The 20786-nt window shown below is 42.2% G+C and overlaps 1 protein-coding gene across 2 annotated transcripts in view; it reads left to right on the top strand.

Moving 5' to 3' along the window:
• Positions 1 to 2662: 2662 nt before the first annotated feature.
• Positions 2663 to 20786, top strand: part of WAPL (WAPL cohesin release factor) — a 92636-nt gene continuing 74512 nt past the window's right edge. For both annotated transcript variants that reach the window (XM_040485623.1, XM_040485622.1), the window contains exons 1-2: positions 2663 to 2770; positions 5773 to 6293. In XM_040485623.1, coding sequence (XP_040341557.1) covers positions 5795 to 6293 — 499 coding nt within the window. In that variant the 5' untranslated portion in view covers positions 2663 to 2770; positions 5773 to 5794. The remainder of the gene's footprint in view (positions 2771 to 5772; positions 6294 to 20786) is intronic.

Genomic DNA, 20786 nt, shown 5'->3' with positions numbered 1-20786 from the left:
GCACAAGAAGCCCCTAAATGGGCTCCACGGATTATCTCTTTCTATAAAAAATTAACTCTTCTATTTAAGCTTCATGTGGAGTCACTGACCCAGCCAAGTAACCAGGCTAGGTCATAAAAAATGCATCCTTTGGTCCAGGAGGGTTCACAGCACTCTTCCACAGGAAGATCTTGCAATGGTCTCATCTCTGCACCACTTTCGGCTTTTTGATCTTAGCCTTTGCCTCTGATGATAATGACCCCTTAATTAGCACCCAGTACTCTGTCATCTAAATAATTATAGTAAGTGCAGCTTGCACCTCTGCTTACAATCTCTGAAGAAACTGATAAAATAAGATCCTATGCTGATTTTTTTAAGAAGACAAAAGTGGGGGGCGCCTGGGAGGCTCAGTTGGTTAAGCGTCTGACTTTGGCTCTTGCTGTTCATGGGTTCAAGCGCCACATAGGGCTTCTGTGCTGACAGCTCAGAGACTGGAGCCTGCTTCAGATTGTCTCCCTCTTCCTCTCAAAAATAAGCAAGCAAAAAAAAAAAAGACAAAACTGAGATGCCTAGGTGGCTCAGCCGGTTAAGTGTCCACCTCTTGGTTTCCGCTCAGGTCATCATCTCATGGTTGGTGAGTTCCAACCCCCTAGTCAGGCTCTGAACAGGTAGGTCAGAGCCTGCTTGGGATACTCTCTCTGTCCCTCTACCCCTCCCCCACTCACGCTTGCTGGCTCTCTCAAAATAAATCCTTTAAAAAAATAAAAAAAATGAAAAGACAAAACTGACCCAAATACAAGCCATGCACATACTGCCCACAGTGGAATGCACAGACCTGTTATAACTTCCAGTCACATAAGCTATCAAAAGTTGATTTATCAAGAAAAAGTACTGTTACAATATTTGGGAAACTTTAAATGTCAGAATATACATTTTGTAAACAGTAGGGCAAAAGTAAAACAGTTCAGCCATGCTAAAATCCACCTTAAATTTCTAGTGCGAAGGGCTGCAGGATATCTTAACTATTTTTTCTTGACTCAGAGTTTCCTGAATATACTTGGAGGAACCCGGTTAACTTCTGGGTGCATTCAAGGCAAATCATCCATTTGCGGAAGAAGGGGAGGGCTTTTCACTAGAAGCAATTAGTTTCCTAATTTCCCAGGTGTATCTCCATTAACCACCCACCAAACAGCTGGGCCGTCCAAGCCAGATGAATCATGCACCTCTCAGCACGAAACGATTGTGCTACTTTTTAGAACGCTGTTTTCCCACGGCAGCCTTTAAAAAAAAAAAAAAAAAAAATCCCCCCCATCCAAATTTCCAACTTTGATAATCAATACATTGACCCGAAAAAAAACAAAACCAAAACCCAAAGACCACAAAGGAGCGTAGTGTAAAATTAACTCTTTTCTCCCATCAATCTCCCACCTCCCTGTCCTCCCCAGAGGCAATCACTGGTTCAATTCTCGAAATTTTTCATTTATGGAAAATTTCAGAAACGTTAGTGAGACTGGGATAATCAGCCCTTGTGTACGCATCACACAACAATGGAAAAACACCCCACTGGCTTTATTCTCCCTTGGTCGGTTATTTTCAAGTAAATCCCAGAGTCATAATCCTTTTACCCGTCAAAACTTCAGACTTTTTAAAAAAAATTCTTACATAACCACGTTAGCGTTATTACACACAACAAAGTTAACGATAATACTATCCAGTATTCTTGGGGTCTCTCTTAACGCGTGCAGGGCAGACCGGAGAACTATGAAAGTATGAGCGGAGGGGTCGCGGGAGCATTCAAGCGCCGGGGCCGACATCGCGGCGTTAGGTGCCCAGTGCCCCGGGCTTCCCAGTTCCCGCAGTCGTTACCTGCGTCGGGCCAGCACTCGCCAGGCCGGGTAGAGGGCGGTTCCCAGCCGCGAACTCCGCGCCTCCGCGCTCCCAGGCCGCGGCCCCAGCAGGCCTGGCGCAGCTGCACAACCCACCGTCCCTAGACACGGGCGAGTCCCTGGAGGGGAAACGATTGACACAGCTGCCTGCACTGCGCCCCCGGCCCTCCCTAGCGGCACCTGCGTCTCCCGGCGTGGTCAGGAGCTGCAACGGGCTCCCGAACCGGGCGGGCAAAGCCCGCCACAACCGCTCCTCCCGCCGCCGGCTCCCGCGCCTAGCCGCGAGTATAGCGCCCTCGCGAACCCGGACTACAACTCCCGTCGGGCGCTGCGGCCGGGCCAATGGCGGGCGCCGGAGCATGCGGGGAGCAGCGCCTGCGCGGCGGTTTGAGTAAGCGGCCGCGCGATTGGCTGCGGGGTCGGACGGCCGCGCGGGGCCTGTGGGAAGCGGAGTGACGGAGCGAGCGGCTGTTGGAGGAAGGAGGTGGGGGCCGGGAGCGCAAATGGCGTTGAGATGGTTCAGGGCCCTGTTCAAACTCCAGCGCTGACCATTCACCGGCGGAAGCGGCGGCGCAGGAGGCGGCGGCGGCCTAGCGGGGGCACGTAGCGGGCTCCGGTACCTGCTCTGGCGGCGGCGGCCAGGGAGGCCTAGGCCCGGGCCCGGCCGGCGGCGCTCAAGGCGGGGAGGGAAGTTGCGGTGCCGCCGCTCCCCCCCCTCCTTCCACCGGGTTTCCTATTTACCCAGAGCGGAGTCGCGGGTTCTGACGGTGGCGGAGCCCCTTGCCTCTCTTCGCGCACAAGCCGGCCCTGTTCTCTCGCGCGGGGCTCCCGCGCCCGTCCGTGGGCCGTTGGGAGCAGGAGAGGCGGAGGCGGCCCGAGGCCAAAGCACCCGCCAGGCGCCGAGGGTAAGTGAGGTCTCGGGCGGCTGCCTAGGCCCGGAGGGAGCCAGGGAGGGTGGGGGAAGCAGGGGTCTGGAAGTCTCGCTATTTCACCCACACAGCCTCTGAGGAAGTTGGGCAGGGGAACGACCTGGAGAACTCTCTTTTCCCTCTTTTATTTTTCCTTTTTCTGAGTTCCTTTCGGGCGGCCACTGATTTGCCTCCCTCCCCAAGCGCGGTCAAGTGCGTTGGTTTCAGCCCTGAATCCTTTGCCGTCTTTCCGCCGCCCCTGGCCGCCACTAAGGCCTTACACTGCCCTGGGGATTCAGTGGCAGAGGCTTCCGGGGCGTCGGAAGCTACATCCCGTTCCTGGCGGTGGGGGTGGGGAGGAGAAAAGTTGCGTGAGCTTCCAGCGGGAGGGGACCGCGTCTCCCGCTACCCCCCCCCGTGCACCGACCGCCCCCAGGTGAGAATCTCTAGGTGGTTAGCTTCATCCTTTCCGGCTTTCACTCCTGGGTGGAAGCCCCTAAGCCCCTGGGGGTCCTAAAGAAGCTACACTTGGTTGAGGGTTAAGTGTGAGGACTTTTTAATCCTAGCGTACGTTCCTGAAAATTCGACCTGGTTTTGGGCAGAGAGGCAAGGGCCCAACGACTGTAAAGACTTAGTTGTGAATCATTCTTTCCTTTTTAGTTAGGAAAGTCTTTGGAGTTTGAAGCCTGACTGAGCAAGATAGCTTGTGTACTTGAGATATACTTAAAGTGTGTCAACTGTGTCCGCACTCTTACACTAATTTGTACGTACTTTACACTCTAGGCATTAATGTTATCGCGATAGTATGTCTACTGACTTTACAAAACAGACATGGAAAACTATAAAATAAATCAAAAGTAGGGGATATTACATAATGAATTCCCATGTATTTGCCGCTCAGATACAACAGTTCTTAATTCTTAACCGAGTGTTTTTCATCTACACACTTTCCGTTCCACATCCTTTAAAGCTAGAGAATTGCTGACATTATTTCATCAGTATTTTAGTACATAATTGTAAAAGACATGGACACTTAAAAAACAAGCATGATTTTCTTATCGCTTAAAATAGTTAACTCCTTCATATCAAGTGTTCATCTGCAGACTTTCAACTTGCAACAGTGAATGCTTTGTGGTTCCGAGACCATTTTACTGCAAGACCACCAGTTTTTCTCCTGCCAAAACTCCTGCGGGCCCAAAGGAGCTCAAGTCTAAATTTTTGGTGTGTCATTTAGTCAGCATTTTTAGGTGGTTACCTTGTGAGTGTATACAAAATGTTCCAGCTTTGTTGGTGTACATGTAAATGTAGGTCTGTAGATGAGGGCTTTAAATTCTTGAAGGAATGAAATGACTTTTTTCTCTTGTTCTTGCAGCTGCCAAATATACTTAGTTTTGTTTAGACTGGACCTAACAGGAAAGCCAAAGATTCTTTAGTGTCAATCTACAGTAGATCTCAGGAAAAAGTTTTGTGACATTTTAAAAGGTCTTCACACTATTTTTTCTTAATGCAGATCTGTATGATGACTAAGTTATTACTTTGTCAAATTAGAATTGGTTTCTAGCCAAACACGAGAGAGGAAAATCATTATTGAATATACATAAAACTAAGTTTATAGTGACATAAGTTGTAAGAGTTTAAGTTAGTAAAGGAAAAATATGTTTAAAGTATAGACCAAAATGTATTCAAGAGTAGAAGTCAAATATTATTCTACTTGTCATATTTAAAATTTTTTTTTTTAACGTTTATTTATTTTATTTCTGGAACAGAGAGAGACAGAGCATGAACGGGGGAGGGGCAGAGAGAGAGGGAGACACAGAATCGGAAACAGGCTCCAGGCTCTGAGCCATCAGCCCAGAGCCTGACGCGGGGCTCGAACTCACGGACCGTGAGATCGTGACCTGGCTGAAGTCGGACTCTTAACCGACTGCGCCACCCAGGCGCCCCACTACTTGTCATATTTTAAATTTCAAATTATGAAGCTTTTTTCCCCCAAATCTAGACAGTGATCTTTTTTGGGTATATTTAATAAATTGACATTTAAACTTTAGGAGGTCAAAGTGTAGGAAATGATAAGAATTGATAGTGTTTAAGAAGTACTGTTACTTTAAAAAGTGTTTTATTCTTTTGATTTACTATTTTGAATTTTTTTTGTTATAGTATTTGTTATTATTATGTAGATACAACAGATGAGTCCACTTATCCTTTATAAAGCAAAGAGGAAAATTTACAGGTTTCTGTTGCTTCATTTAATAATCAGCAGACTGGTGTAATATGCTGGAATTCACCAGCTTCAGAAAACGTAACTCTGCAGATGAAGACAAAGAAGATAGAATACGTTTTTTTGTGATTAGGGAGATGACCGACTAGAGAATATTTTTCAAGTTACAGTTTAAACTACATTAGACCAAGGATCAGGATCTTTAAGATTGTATTAAAGGCTGCAGGTTCTAATACATAAGAAAGTAGCACCATTTTCCCCACTTTTTCCCCCTCCTATGAATAAATGCTTTGACATTTCAAGACCTAATTGAGTCAATTATTTGATAATTCTGAGATACTGAAAAAAATTAACATTTTGTGCATAAGATTTTATAGGAGTAATGACCCTATTCAGATTATTTGCTTAAGGTAAAAGTGATATTTATGAGAATAGTACATAGATTCATTTGAAATTTAAAAAAAAATGGATACTCCACTCCTAAGTTGGTTTTGTGGATAAGTTGATTAATCCTTATGCTTTGCTTACTTTGTAAGTGTATGACTATGTACTCATTATAAAAAAAAAATTAGATACGGAAGTATGTAGAATAAAAAAATGAGCCCCTCTCTTTATACACCTTCCCTGTATGTATTCAGCCATTTTTAAAGTTTGTATCTTGACTGTTGAAAAGCCCCCATGGGGGAGAATCCCTGGGTTATTTTTATATTCAGTGTTAACGCTTGTTAAAGTGTTTGGTGATTGTATATTTTCTTTTCTTCCCCCCCCCCCCCCCCCACAGAGAATATGAAACAGGTGTCAAAATGACATCCAGATTTGGGAAAACCTACAGTAGGAAAGGAGGAAATGGCAGTTCAAAATTTGATGAAGTCTTTTCTAACAAACGGACCACCCTTAGCACAAAATGGGGAGAGACAACATTTATGGCTAAATTAGGGCAGAAGAGGCCCAATTTCAAACCAGATATCCAAGAAATTCCGAAGAAACCTAAGGTGGAAGAAGAAAATACTGGAGATCCTTTTGGATTTGATAGTGATGATGAGTCTCTACCAGTTTCTTCAAAGAATTTAGCCCAGGGTAAGGGTTCCTCTCATTCAGAATCTAGTGAAGCTGCTCAGGTGGAAGATGTCACTTCTGTACTTGAAGCTAATAGCAAAATGAGTCATGCAGTTGGTGAAGACAGTGTTGGGTCTGATAAATGCTTACATTTGGAAGAAACTTTGGTTGGGAAAGAAAAGAGCACAAACCGAATCTTAGAAGATGATGCAAGCAAAAGTAGCTGTGCTAAATTAATGACTTCAGGTAAGCTTTTAATTCCTTCCTTTCTTTCTTTCTCTCTCTTTTTTTTTTTTTTTTTATTTAAGTGATCTCTATACCCAACTTGACTCATGGGGTTTGAACTCATGACCCTGAGATCAAGAGTTGGATGCTCTTCTGACAGAGCCAGCCAGGCACCCCTTGAATTTCTTTATTCTGAGCCAGGAGACTCTGTGTATGCCATTTAGTTATTAAATGCTTTAAATTCTAAAATATCCTGCTGCTTGAGTTTTCTTCCTGCATTTGTGATTAATGGGGGCTTTAGATAATTTGTAGAAGAGACTTAAAAACTTTAAAGAAACCAATTGGGGGTTGAAATTTTACTTAAGCAGCTTGGATATTAATGTTTCCAGACTGTTACTTGTGGTGCATTTTGGGAACAGTTTTTCCTTCTTCCCCAACTCCATTTCTAGTAAGAAACATGTCTTTTTGTTGTGTTAGGATGACACAATATCTTACATTAGTGGGGAAGATTTGTATTGTTACTGATAATGAAAATGAGATGAGCATTTACAATGAGGATTAGGTTTAGGAGTGTTAGACTTTTTTTCAAAACTGGTTTAGAAAGATTAAGGAGGTATTGTGGAAACATTGAGGAATTGAACTTCATTGCAATTTGAGATTTGTGGAGTCTGGTGCCAGTAGCAACTTGTATTAATAGATTTTAATCCACAAAACCAGTTGTATTTTTAAAGTGTTAATTTGTAAATCTGGCATCTAGGGTTCATTCGAAAAATAACATATTTTATCCGTTTTACCTCTACTCCCTTCGTAAAGGATTTGAGACTTCGGGTAAACGGTAAAAGTGCAATTAACTGAAACACTAAAGAACTAAGCTTGGAGGTAGCAGGAGAGACAGTGTGCTTGCTTTATTAGCAATAGGACAAGGATGGCACTATAGTTAAAAACAGACCTTAGTTTCCGACTTCTTGGCAAAGTTTGGTGATATGAAAGGTTATATAGATCTCATATTTTGAAAGGAAGTAAAGACAAAACTTTCCTAGTACTGAATTCTCAAGAAGAGTTTGTCCTCGAGGCTTAATATAAGTGCCTCAAACAATATAATAAAAGACTTTGCCTTGCATAGTTTTACTAAAAATGCTGGACATTTTTCACTCTTTCTCACCCTTGGATGAGAGGATGAGCCAGCTGTTATTGTCATTCCCTTGATCCTCTTGGTTAATTCTGATTTGGCTGTCCTTATGCTTTGCCCACATTTCTCTTGACACATTGTTCAAAACTTAAGGTTAGGTTAATCTTTCACTAAAAAAAAAAAAACAGCTTAGGGGCTCCTGGGTGGCTCAGTCGGTTAAGCGTCTGACTTCAGCTCAGGTCATGATCTCTCAGTTTGTGAGTTCAAGCCCCACATCAGGCTCTGTGCTGACAGCTTGGATCCTGTGGCCTGATTCAGATTCTGTGTCTCCCTCTGTCTCTGCCCCTCCCTTGCTTGCACTCACTCTCTCTGTCAAAAATAAGTAAACATTAAAAAAAATAAAAAACAGCTTAAAAACTTTCCCAATTCAGCTTCTAAGCATGTATTACAAGTCACAGGACTGTTGAACCAAAATAAACTAACTCAGTTCTCCTTACTGTACAGATGAGGCTCAAAGAGGTCAAGTGACTATCCGAGGTTGGCTAGTGGCAGATTTGGAATGATATTCATTTATTGATTTTCAACATATTGAGCACATACTACATTACCTCCACTGTGATAGGCTATGAGAGTGCTGTTCCACTTGCGTTATCCAGTATTCTTACTGCTGTCTTGTCCTCTGATAGTTAATCCACAGTGGGGGCAGATAGGCTGGAGGAAGGAACGTGAGGCTGAGGAAGTGGCGAAACTGGTCAAGAAGGCAGACACAGCTTCCCCAAGTGCTAACTTTTGGAGAACTGGGCATCACTAGCAGGCAAAGTGTTTAGGTAGAGGGACAATAGAAACTTGGAAATTAAATCTACATAGATAGAAGTTGCTTATATTGCATATACATCTGTGTATGCCCAAACTGCCATTTGAAGTTGTTTGGTGGGAATTGGAAACAGTTTTCTGTAGAAATGAGATATTAGCTTCCCAGTCTGATAAAGCTAAATTGTAGTTCTAATGCTGATACTGTGGACTTAAGGAATCCAAACTGCATGGTAATGGTTTTATGAGTAGAAAACGGGTACTAAAATACAGATAGATGTTCAAGAACATCTTATCCCTCTTCCTCCTTCACAGGTCATCCTTAGTGTAAAGGGAATGGGGTAGCACTATGAACATTTTTTTCTCCTTTCCCTTGGCCACCTAGAGCTGCAGCAACCCTAGCAGCCCCCTGTAGGATAAGAAGGGAACTTTGAAGGAGTGCTTTTAGTTCTCATGGTAGTTGTAGTTCTGAGGTCTTAAAAACCATTTATAGGTTTTTATAAGTTGGTTATAGTTTTGGAAATATTTTTACATGGTATGACCTTGCTTTTCATTCCCCCTCCCCTCTAACATTTGGGCGTTTCCCTATATCTAGACCCTTGCATTACTGTCTGTCATATTGTTACTGCCGTTACTCTCATTCAGAAAGAAGCCTTCTGGTTGTAATTGAAGTTTAGAAACCCAAACTTAAATTTGTGAAAAAAAAATTGTGTTTAATGTTTATTTATTTGGTGTGGGGGGGGGGGGGGACAGAGAGAGAGAGAATCCCAAGCACATTCCACGCTGTGAGCACAGAGCCCAATGAGCACAGAGCCCAACGCGGGCCTCCATCACACAAGCCGTGAGATTGTGACCTGAGCCAAAAGGATACTTAAGCGACTTGAGCCACCCAGGCACCCTACTAAACTTAAATTTTTGATAAAGGGGTTTTTTTTTGATTAAAGATTCTTCGAGAATGATAATGTTTTGGACTTAAGATGAAACTGCTTGTACATGTAATGTCTCAAAACCCTTGCAGGTCGTTTTTACACACTTTATTCAAGAAAGAGCCTTTGAGAAATTTTATTGTAGTTTGTTCATAGTGTAGTAGCTAAGTTCCATTGTATCCTTCCTGTGGGAAGTGCCTGCTCCTTCAGATCATTTTCACTGTAAAATTATATTATTTCAGTGAAAAGGGCTTATCCAAGCTCAAATTTACTGTAAAAATTTCTCCTGGCATCAAGTTTTAAAGTGCATCTCTTTCTCTGCAGGGAATATGTGGTTAATTTTTAGCTACTTTTAAAATTATAGGTAAAGTATTTTATACCAGGTATTACTTTTAAAAACTGTGGCTCATTTGAAGAGGAAACACAGAATAAGGTTATGATAAAATGTATTATGGTTGCCATTTTCCAGATAGATTTTTGATGGGTATGAGAACCAGAATCTAGATTATAAACTGTGAATGAGAACTGCAGAGAAGGATTGAGTTGCTAAAATGTCCTAACTCTTGGGGCGCCTGGGTGGCTCAGTCAGTTGGTTAAGCGTCTGACTTTGGCCCAGGTCATGATCTCACAGTTCGTGAGTTTGAGCCCCGCATCAGGCTCTGTGCTGACAGCTTGGAGCCTGGAGCCTGCTTTGGATTCTGTGTCACCCTCTCTCTGTTCCTCCCTGCTGACACTCTGTCTCTCCCCACCCCCCCGCAAAAATAGAGATAAAAAAATTTTTTTTAATGTCCTAACTCTTGATTTAAAAAATAAAAAACTTATATCAGCTTCAATAGTTGTCAATATATGGCAAACCTTATTTTATCTACTCTACACACTACTCTTTCCACTTCCTATCCTCTAATCCCTGGATTATTTTAATGCAGATTCAGGACTTCTTATTTTATGTGCAAATACTTTAGTTGTAATTGCTTTTAAGTTGAGTTCTCAAACAGCTTTACCACTTAAAAATGACTGTTAGCAGTACCTAAAGTTTTGTCCTTTTAAGAGATCTTGGAATATTCTGTAAAGTGTGGTATCCAGGGCTGTGTGCATTAAGGATGAAAGGTTTCTCTTGCCTTTTATATGAGGTTACTTCCATATTCCATCTTTGTGCTTTCTGCTACAGGTTTTTAATCTGGACTCTAGAATAAAGTATGCAAAGACTTATATTTCCACTTGGCACACTTTCCTTGCCAGCCAGCTGGGATTCAGTCTACACATCTTGCCAAATATTGAGATAACTACTGCATAGGCTCTTAATTTGCATGACTGGTTTTGTAGCCAATGCATTTTTTCCATTTGCTTAAAGCTGTACTAAGTGTTTGTGTGTTAGGGATATTGTCAGGAATTTAAGAACTTTGATTTGGAACTGAAGATGATTATTTTTTGAATGTTTATTTTTGAGGGGGGGGAGAGAGAGAGAGAGAGAATGAGAACGAGCGGGGGAGGGGCAGGGAGAGGGAGACACAGAATCCGAAGCAGTCTCCAGGCTCTGAGCTGTCAGAGCCTGTCACAAGGCTCGAACTCACAAATCGTGAGATCATGGCCTAGCCTAAGTCAGACCCTTAACTGACTGAGCCACCCCTGAAGATGATTTTAGGAAAGGGAAATAAATTGTTCTATTCCTGAAAACTTAAAGTAGCCCAGGAACTTGTGAGGTGAGATGAGATTTTCATCTGCGCATTGGATAAAGTGCAGATGATTAATGAGGGTGTTTTTTTTTTTTTAATTTTTAATGTCTATTTATTTTTGAGAGAGAGATCGAGTGAGCGAGCAGGGAAGGGGCAGGGAGAGAGGGAGACACAGAATCTGAAGCAGGCTGCAGACTCTGAGCTGTCAGCACAAAGCCCGACACGGGGCTCAAACTAACTGTGAGATCATGACCTGAACCAAAGTCAGACACTGAACCGACTGAGCCACTCAGGTACCACTAATGAGAATTAGTAAAGAATTCTGAAAATGTAGCATCACCAAGAGCTCCTAACCCTCATTTAGGTGTTGGACATATTTGTTGTTTAGAATGTATATGTCAGACCTAAAATTCTTTTAAGGGAAGTAATGAGACCGATTATTTATGTAGTTCCTACTTTTGTGTTGAGCTCTTATATCTTATATATCAATTGATTCTTAATCAGAACTATGTAAGTCAGGCTTTGTTTCCATTTTATAGAGGGTAAATCACAGTTCAGTGAATAACTTAGATTACTAGAAGATTCAAGAAACACAGTGTTCTCTTCTGTATTCTGATGTGAATGAACTTAATTTTATCATATTTAGAGGCTTGCATTTAAAATAACAGTGTCGCCTGTTGGTGGGAATGCAAACTGGTGCAGCCACTCTGGAAAACAGTGTGGAGGTTCCTCAAAAAATTAAAAATAGACCTACCCTATGACCCAGCAGTAGCACTGCTGGGAATTTACCCAAGGGATACAGGAGTACTGATGCATAGGGGCACTTGTACCCCAATGTTTATAGCAGCACTCAGCAATAGCAAAATTGTGGAAAGAGCCTAAATGTCTATCAACTGATGAATGGATAAAGAAATTGTGGTTTATATACACAATGGGATACTACGTGGCAATGAGAAAGAATGAAATATGGCCCTTTGTAGCAACGTGGATGCAACTGGAGAGTGTGATGCTAAGTGAAATAAGCCATACAGAGAAAGACACATACCATATGCTTTCACTCTTATGTGGATCCTGAGAAACTTAGCAGAAACCCATGGGGGAAGGGAAGGGAAAAAAAAAGAAAAAAAAACAACAAAGAGGTTAGAGTGGGAGAGAGCCAAAGCATAAGAGACTCTTAAAAACTGAGAACAAACTGAGGGCTGATGGGGGTGGGAGGGAGGGGAGGGGAGGTGATGGGTATTGAAGAGGGCATCTTTTGGGATGAGCACTGGGTGTTGTATGGAAACCAATTTGACAATAAATTTCGTATATTAAAAAAAAATAACAGTGTCACTGTACAGTTTTAGTTTTATTTTGGCATTGGAGATAATTGATAGGAACACATTCTAGATTCCCTCTTGCCTCTATTTAAATAATTTTCTTTTTAAAAAAAATATTTATCTTGAGAGGAGAGCACACTTATGAGCAAGCAGGGGAGGGGAAAGAGAATCCCAAGCACCTTTTGACCTAAGCCGAAATCAAGAGTCAGTCGTTCAGCCAACTGAACCACCAGGTGACCCTGAATAATTTTCTTTTCAATAAAAATTGTGGCCTGGGGTGCCTGGGTGGCTCAGTCCTTTAAGTGTCCGACTCTTGATTTCGGCTCAAGTCATGATCTCATAGTTTATGAGATTGAGCCCTGTGTGGGGCTGTATGCTGACAGCTCAGATTCTGCTTGAGAGTCTCTCTCCCTCCCTCCCTCTCTGCCCGTCTCCTGCTTTTGCTCTTTCTAAATAAATAAATAAACTTAAAAGAAATGTGGCCTAAGTAATTATAATACTTAGCAAATAAAACTGACCTTATTTTTACAAGTAATAAGTATTTTCTACTTTTTTCATTTTTTGCGATATATATTATACAAATGGAAATTTAGTATGCAAATTCTGAAGGACACTGTAATTTTAAATTTTGTTTATGAGTGGAATTTTAATTTCTTTTAAAGTTTATTTTTTTTAGTAATCTCTACACTCATCATAGGACTTGAACTCACAACCCTGAGATTGAGGCACATGCTTTTCTGACTGAGCCAGCCATGTGCCCCAGAACTTTAATTTCTTGTAAAATATTTTCTTAGTAAAAGGATTATTTTCCTTTTAGGAAAAAAAATTTTTTTTTTTTTTAACATTTACTTATTTTTGAGAGACAAAGTATGAGCAAGGGAGGGGCAGAGAGAGAGAGGGAGACACAGAATTGGAAACAGACTTCAGGCTCCGAGCTGTCAGCACGGAGCCTGATGTGGGGCTCGAACTCATGAACCACGAGATCATGACCTGATCAGGAACTGAGCCACCCAGGCGCCCAAAAGGAGAATTATTTTCAAGGTCTGAGCAATAACAAAAGTGCACGTGACCACTGACAAGTTTCTTCTCGGATCCAGGTTGAATACCAGCCAAAGGAGGTAGTATGTAGAAACTGTAAGCATAGTCCATGTCCTCTGGGAATGGAGTTACTGATTTCTGCTGGTAATAACTGCTTTTAAAACAGTGACAACACATTTGTACAACACTTGATGCTTTTCAGAGATTTTCCATATGCATTCCATATTTTTAGAATTTAGAGCCAGGTGATTCACACATTTTTCTTGCCCAATCTTTGACTCCAGGAAACAGTCCTCAACTTTTCCAGAGCGCTGATGGTAGAGGAGGATGAATTTGTTCATAGGAAAGTCTGGGGGTTGCTTTCCTTCCAGCCATTCAGCTATTATTTTAGTGTCCTGTGTATGCTGAATGCTCATGTATGTCAATGAACAAGATTTTGCCTTATTCACATTCTAGTGGGCAAGACAGAGATTGAGTAGAGAAGAAGTGTGCTGAAAATTACAGAAAAATATGGGATCTGGGGTGCCTGGCTGGTTCAGTCGGAAGAGCATGGGACTCTTGATCTCAGGGCTGTGAGTTTAAGCCCCAAATTGGGTGTAGAGATTACATAAATAAACTTTAAAAAAAAGAAAAGAGGGGCGCCTGGGTGGCGCAGTCGGTTAAGCGTCCAACTTCAGCCAGGTCACGATCTCGCGGTCCGTGAGTTTGAGCCCCGCGTCAGGCTCTGGGCTGATGGCTCGGAGCCTGGAGCCTGTTTCCGATTCTGTGTCTCCCTCTCTCTCTCTGCCCCTCCCCCGTTCATGATCTGTCTCTCTCTATCCCAAAAATAAATAAACGTTGAAAAAAAAAAAATTAAAAAAAAAAAAAAAAAGAAAAGAAAAATGTGGGGTCCTTTAAGAGTGTATGGTTTGAGTGAGGGATACGGGCAAAGCTGACTTCTTGAAAATTTTGTAACAGTGTTTCAACTTTTTTTTCAAGTTTACTCGTTTTTTTTTTGAGAGAGTGAGAGTGGGTGAGGAGCAGAGAGAGGGAAAGAGAATTTCAAGCAGGCTCTATGCTGTCGGCACAGAGCCTGATATGGGGCTCAATCTTATTAACCGTGAGACCTGACCTGAGCCAAGATCACGAGTCGGATGCTTAACCAACTGAGCCCCCCAGGTCCCCCAAAGCTGACCCTTGAGTTGGGACCTACTGCTACGCTGAGCAAGCGTGAAAGTAGCAGAGCTTAGTGGCGTGGACAGTGAGGAAGAAGGAGACATTAAGAATGTCTCTCAGTTATCTAATGTGAACATGTGAGCAGATGGTGGTATTGAGATAAGGGGACTTACTTTTTTAATGTTTATTATTTTTGAGAGAGAGAGAGAGAGACAGAGTGTGAATGGGGGAGGCGCAGGGGGGGGGTGGGAAACAGAATCTGAAGCAGGTTCCAGGCTCCGAGCTGTCAGCACAGAACCAGACACGGGGCTCAGACTAGACTCACCAACTGTGAGATCATGACCAGAGCCGAAGTCAGACCTTAACTGACTGAGCCACCCAGGTGCCCCAAGATAAGGGGATGTTTTGAGGGCAGGTTCATCAGTGTAGGTTTGGGCACATTGGATTTGAGACATTTGTGAGGCATAGGGTATGCCGGTATGAACGTAGATAAGACTTGGTTGGAGATGATAAATTTGAGATTCAGCATGTAAATGTTACTTGAAATTCTAGGATTAGATCAAGTCATTAAGGAGAATGTAAGAGGAGAAAGCACTGAACTATGAAGAACTTGTTATACTTAATTGATGGAGAGAAGAAGAAAAAAAAACTAGAAAATTGAATAGAGGCAGCTAGAGCACCAGTAGGAAAATTGAGCCCCTGGTATTTTATAGAAGCCAGTAGAAAGGTGTTCATGAAGGATCAACTGAATTGGAATGCTACTTGCAAAGTCAACAAGAATGAGGACTGCAGAATTGGCATTGGAGTGTGCAGCTTGGGTTGGAACAGTCTGAGTAGTGAGTACACAGGATATGGGAGTAGCAAGTGTACACAACTTACTAAAGATATTTGAAGGGGAGAAGAGAGGTTCTGAAAAGTTATGAGGTGATGAGGGTTTCTGGAAGGTTTGATTGCAAAGTAGAGCCTTAGAGCATAGGATTCAAAGCACAAGGTGGGGAGATTGGTCTTGGAAGAAGGGAACCATGTTTCCTGGGTAGGAGGAAAGATGGATGAGAATGTGAGCTTAGTGAAAGGATGGAAGATAGAGTGGTTTTATGGATGAAGACATTATTTTCCCCCATGAAATGATAGAAGAGATTATCCCTGAAAGGAAGATCAGGGCAAGGAAATGTGGGGGCTAGAGTGGAGGGATAAAGGGTTCAAACAGGTGTTGCAGAAAATGAAAGCAGGAGCTGTATAGAGAGAATTTCTGGACGTCAATGAAGCCTTAGTGAAGTCTGTATCATTAAAAACTTATGGTCACTTACCTCATTGTGAGTGCAAACACGCCCCCCCCTCCCCCCCCCCCCCGCTGCTTTAGTAGGCCCTGTTAGCCAGAACCTGCACAGAACAAAGAATATTAGATAGGAAAATTAGAATTATCCTGGATTGTCACTTTTGTCTGACAAGATGTGGTGTGAACAGGTAGAGAAGAAAGAATTTAGGGTATTGTCCAGAGTGAGTGAAATGATTGTGAAATTTAAAACGTTTAGGAGTTGGACAAGGCTGGTGGATAGGAGAAAGGAGAGAAGAGAGGTCAGTATACTGAGTCTTATTTTTTTTTTTTTTAATTCTTTTCAACATTTATTTATTTTTGAGAGAGACAGAGCACAAGCAGGGGAGGAGCAGAGAGACAGGGAGACACAGAATCCAAAGCAGGCTCCAGGCTCCCAGCTGCCAGCACAGAGCCCGACGCAGGGCTCGAACTCATGGACCGTGAGATCATGACCTGAGCTGAAGTTGGCCACTCAACCAACTGAGCCACCCAGGCGCCCCCTGAGAGTCTTGTTAAATAAAAGTCAAGAATGGGGTTACTGTAACAGGTTGGATAGTTGGTAGGTTGTGATTGAGAAGTGAGTTACTAGATTTTAATATTTAAGAGGTGAAGCCTTCTAGGACATGACAAGTTTCTGGGTGAAGCTGAGAACTGGTGGCTGAGCAGGAATGTAGAAGACTGTCTATGGGAGAAGCTTAAAGAACTGTGAGGTCAGGGGATTGGGATTTGATGGAATTCAGGATGCTAGCAAGACTGGCATGAGGGATAGGTTATAAATCCTATGTAAAACCCTTAAATGAAGAATAAGAGGTTGTTAAATGACGAGTTTGGGGAAGATTAGAGGGTAACTAGCTAAGTGACACAAGCCTCAAAAGGATGGGCTTTTATAAGAGGGTGGAGTAGGAATAGTTTTATAAAAAGTCTCTGGAGAGTCAGCATACTAGTGACCCCAAAGCATCCTACTCTCAGATACTGAAAGGAGCTGCAGGGTAAGAGGCATATGTATGTAGTCAGGGTTCAGCTAGGGCCCGGAAGTGGTAGAGGGAATGAACCCCCAGGTATATGTGAGTGTGCTGATCACTGAGTCCTGCGTGATTTAGACTTAAGGGTTTGGGTGGTGATGGCAGTTGGTTGTTGGATTTTGAGATTGGAAAGAAGTACGGATACGTTTTGAGTATTAAAGTGTTTGGGAGAAGGTAGATGACAAGATGAGTTTACATTTTGGATCATGACCCAGAGAAACAGATGAGAAGCATGGTGTCTTTAGAACCAAATTTTCTGATGGCAGTTTTCAAACCTTTGTTAATTCACTCATTGTCCGAAAAGTGTTTGAAAACTGTCCCTGCTTCTTATATCCCCTATATATTTTTTTAAGTTTGAGTCTTATCAGTCAAGATCCCAGCTGGAAATAGGCGGCATGCCCCAATTAGGCTAATACCAAGAAAGTGTATTTATAAAGGGACTATTTACAAAGTTGTGGGGAAAATGTTAAGGAAATCACAAGGTGCCCTAGCCTTGGTTAGCAAGCAGCGAAGCTATTATCACCCATTTTCACAGGGACGGGGATTATCTGAGCTGTATAGAGGAAGCCACCTTGAGGGAGCAGTATCCTTTTGTTGAGAGGCCTAATAAGGAAAGTGCTGGTGGGAGGGAGGGGGGATGGGGGTGGAGAGGTGGGGGGGGGTGGGGTGGGGTGGTATACCTGAACGTAAAGTTCCTCCATTCATCCTGCTGGGCTCCTTATGGGTAAAACCCAGTGGAAGAAGGAAGGAAACTTTTTGATATCGATCAGCCTCCTGGGGCTGAGATTAGGATGGTGAGTGGATCTGGAAGGACAAGTGGAATATACCTGGTGTAGTATTTTAAAAACAAACCCATATAGTTCTATGAAAATGTGTATAATTAATTACTATCAAGATATAGAATATTTCTGTTATCTCAAAAGTTCCTTCATGCTCCTTTTTGGTCAGTCTCTTGTCTCACCTCCAACCCCTGGCATCCACTGATCTCTTTTCTGTCCCTATAGTTTTTATCTTTTCCAAAATGTCATACACCTGGGATCATGTAGTATGTAGTCTAATCAGTCTGGCTTCTTTCATTTAGCATAATGCTTTTAAGAGTATTCCACGTAACAGTAGTCCATTCCTTTTTAATTGCTGAGTAATACTCCATTCTGTATATGCCCAAATTCTTTCTTTAGTTGAAGGACATTTGGATTGTTTTCAGTTTTGGGCAATTATGAATGAAGCTGCCATAAACATTCACATTTAGATTTTTGTTAGACATATTTCCTCATTTCTCTTGGGTAAGTACCTGGGTTATGAAAATATTGATCTCAAATTTAAATGCTTGCAAAAGATATAATTTCCTGTAAAAAAAAAAAAAAGAATTTCCTATGACTATTGATGTTTTAAATAAAACATTTAAGTATCTGTGATTTTTTGACCATTTTATTATAAAAACACAGATACAGGGGCGCCTGGGTGGTGCAGTCGGTTAAGCGTCCGACTTCGGCCAGGTCACGATCTCGCGGTCCGGGAGTTCGAGCCCCGCGTCGGGCTCTGGGCTGATGGCTCAGAGCCTGGAGCCTGTTTCCGATTCTGTGTCTCCCTCTCTCTCTGCCTCTCCCCCGTTCATGCTCTGTCTCTCTCTGTCCCAAAAATAAATAAACGTTGAAAAAAAAAATTAAAAAAAAAAAAATAAAAACACAGATAGCGAAAACCATACAATACAATGTATAGAAATACCTGTGTGGTTTAATGAATTATTTATAAGAGCAACATGCTTATAACCACCACCCACATTAAGAAATAGAATTTTGGCAACCACTCTAGAATCTCTTCCATCTGTCCCTTCCTTCACGCCCAGAATGACTGCTCTCCTGTCTTTTATCATAATCGCCTTCTTACTTGGAAATGTAATTATTTGTGTTCACTTTCAAATATTAAAAAACAAACAAGTTCTTTCACAGCCAGAAGATTTACAGTGCCCCTTTATCTTTTTGAAATTGTATTTTTTTTTTTAACTTTATTTACTTATTTTGAGAGAGCATCCACGTGGCAGGGGCTGGTGAGGGGAACAGAGGGAGAGAGAATCCTAAGTAGGCTCCATACTGTCAGCATAGAGCCTGACGCGGGGCTTGATCCCATGAACCCTGAGATCATGACCTGAGCTGAAATCAGGAGTCGGATGCTTGTATTTCTATTCCACTTGCCTTCAGAATTTTATCCTAATGCACGTATTTATGTTTATTTAATAATTCATCCTTTTCATAATTCTTTGTACAGGAATATGTATATATGTTTAAATTTAAAAATTCTTCTAGATTGTTATGAGCACAGTTATTAGTGCATGGTTGGTCAACTATGAATACTATACATTTTAAAGGCAAAATTTATTGAAATTTTGGAATTTATTGGAAATGTACATCTTGATGGGCAGGACTTTTTCCAATTAGTGCATGTGTATGAATGTCATTGCTTAGATAATAAAAAGCTTTGGTATGAATCTATTCTTGTTTCTTAATACATGTAAATATTGAGAAAGCATAGTGACAAAAGTAAGGAGAAGAGTTGTTACAGCAGTTTCTATTTGAAAGCAATAATTGGAAACTGCCTGACATGCAAAGGATGTTACCCATACATTAGAGTTACTCACGTAGTAAGCACAGAAGCCGGTAATCTATCATATTATTTTTTTATAGGTTATGCCAGAATTGGAGCAATATATCACAGTAAGATTAGGAATGGGTGAGCAATATGCCATTATTTATAATGTGGGAGAATGATTAAATCCCAGGTGGGTTGGCACTTCAGATTTTGGACCAGAGTACATGTGGAATTGAGGATTTAGAAATGAATTTTATTTCTTTCTTTTTTTTTTAAACGTTTATTTTTGAGAGAGAGAGAGAGAGAGGGTGTGTGTGTGTGTGTGTGTGTGTGTGTGTGTATGTATGTATGTATTTGTGTGTGTGTGTGCGTGCACGGGAAGGGTGGGGAAGTGGCAGAGGGGAACAGAGGATCCAAAGCAGGCTTATGCTGTCAGCAGAGAGCTGGATATGGGGCTTGAACCCATGAATATCAAGATCATGACCTGAGCTGAAGTTGGATGCTCAACCAACTGACCTACCCAGGTGCCCCAGAAATGAATATCTTTAAACCTCAATTGTGCCTATATATGTTTTGAAAGGTTTTAGCGTAGTTCTGGGTGTCTCTGTATTAATTTGAAGAGTTAATTGCCACTTGGAAGGTAGGTGCACTGGTCGAGGAGTGACTGGGGTATGTTTCCTGTCTCCTGGTAGGTAGGCAGAGATGGGCATCTTGAGCAGGAGCCATGGGAGCAGGGGCATCTGGTTGGCTCAGTCAGTTAAGCGTCAGACTTCAGCTCAGGTCATGATCTCACTGCTTGTGGGTTTGATTTCCGCAGTCAGACTCTGTGCTGACAGCGCAGAGCCTGGAGCCTGCTTCAGATTCCCTTTCCCCCTCCCCCTCCCTCTCCCCCTCCCTCTCCCCCTCCCTCTCTTTGTCTCTCTCTGTCTCTCACTGTCTCTCTCTCTCTGTCTCTCTCTCTCTCTCGCTCCCCCGCTGGAGCTCTGTCTCTGTCTCTCTGAAAAATAAACAAACATTAAAAAAAAAAAAAAGCCACTGGAGTGAACAGGCTCCTTAATTGCTGGTAGGTTGTCATAGTTAAGGCTTTCCATAGGTAATGTTGATGGGGCATGTGGGAAGGTTAAATTGACCAGTACTGCTCTGTGATTTGGACTATCTGTGTAGTGGGCCCAGCTGAATAGCACTTTTGAAAGCTGTTTGATATTTACTGTTTTATCTTTTTTTTTTTTATGGCTTTATCTTTTTTTTTTTAATTTTTTTTCAACGTTTTTTATTTATTTTTGGGACAGAGAGAGACAGAGCATGAACGGGGGAGGGGCAGAGAGAGAGGGAGACACAGAATTGGAAACAGGCTGCAGGCTCCGAGCCATCAGCCCAGAGCCTGACGCGGGGCTCGAACTCACGGACCGCGAGATCGTGACCTGGCTGAAGTCGGACGCTTAACCGACTGCGCCACCCAGGCGTCCCTATGGCTTTATCTTTTAAATTACATGTAACTTTGGTCTTTTGGTATACTTTATAAAAGATAAAGGTGTCTTTTT

Source organism: Herpailurus yagouaroundi, unplaced genomic scaffold, assembly GCF_014898765.1.
Source record: "Herpailurus yagouaroundi ecotype Mexico unplaced genomic scaffold, PumYag 163, whole genome shotgun sequence".
NCBI classification, from domain to species: Eukaryota; Metazoa; Chordata; class Mammalia; order Carnivora; family Felidae; genus Herpailurus; species Herpailurus yagouaroundi.
The sequence above is the reverse complement of the archived record's forward strand: the minus strand, read 5'-3'. Positions and strand labels throughout refer to the sequence as shown.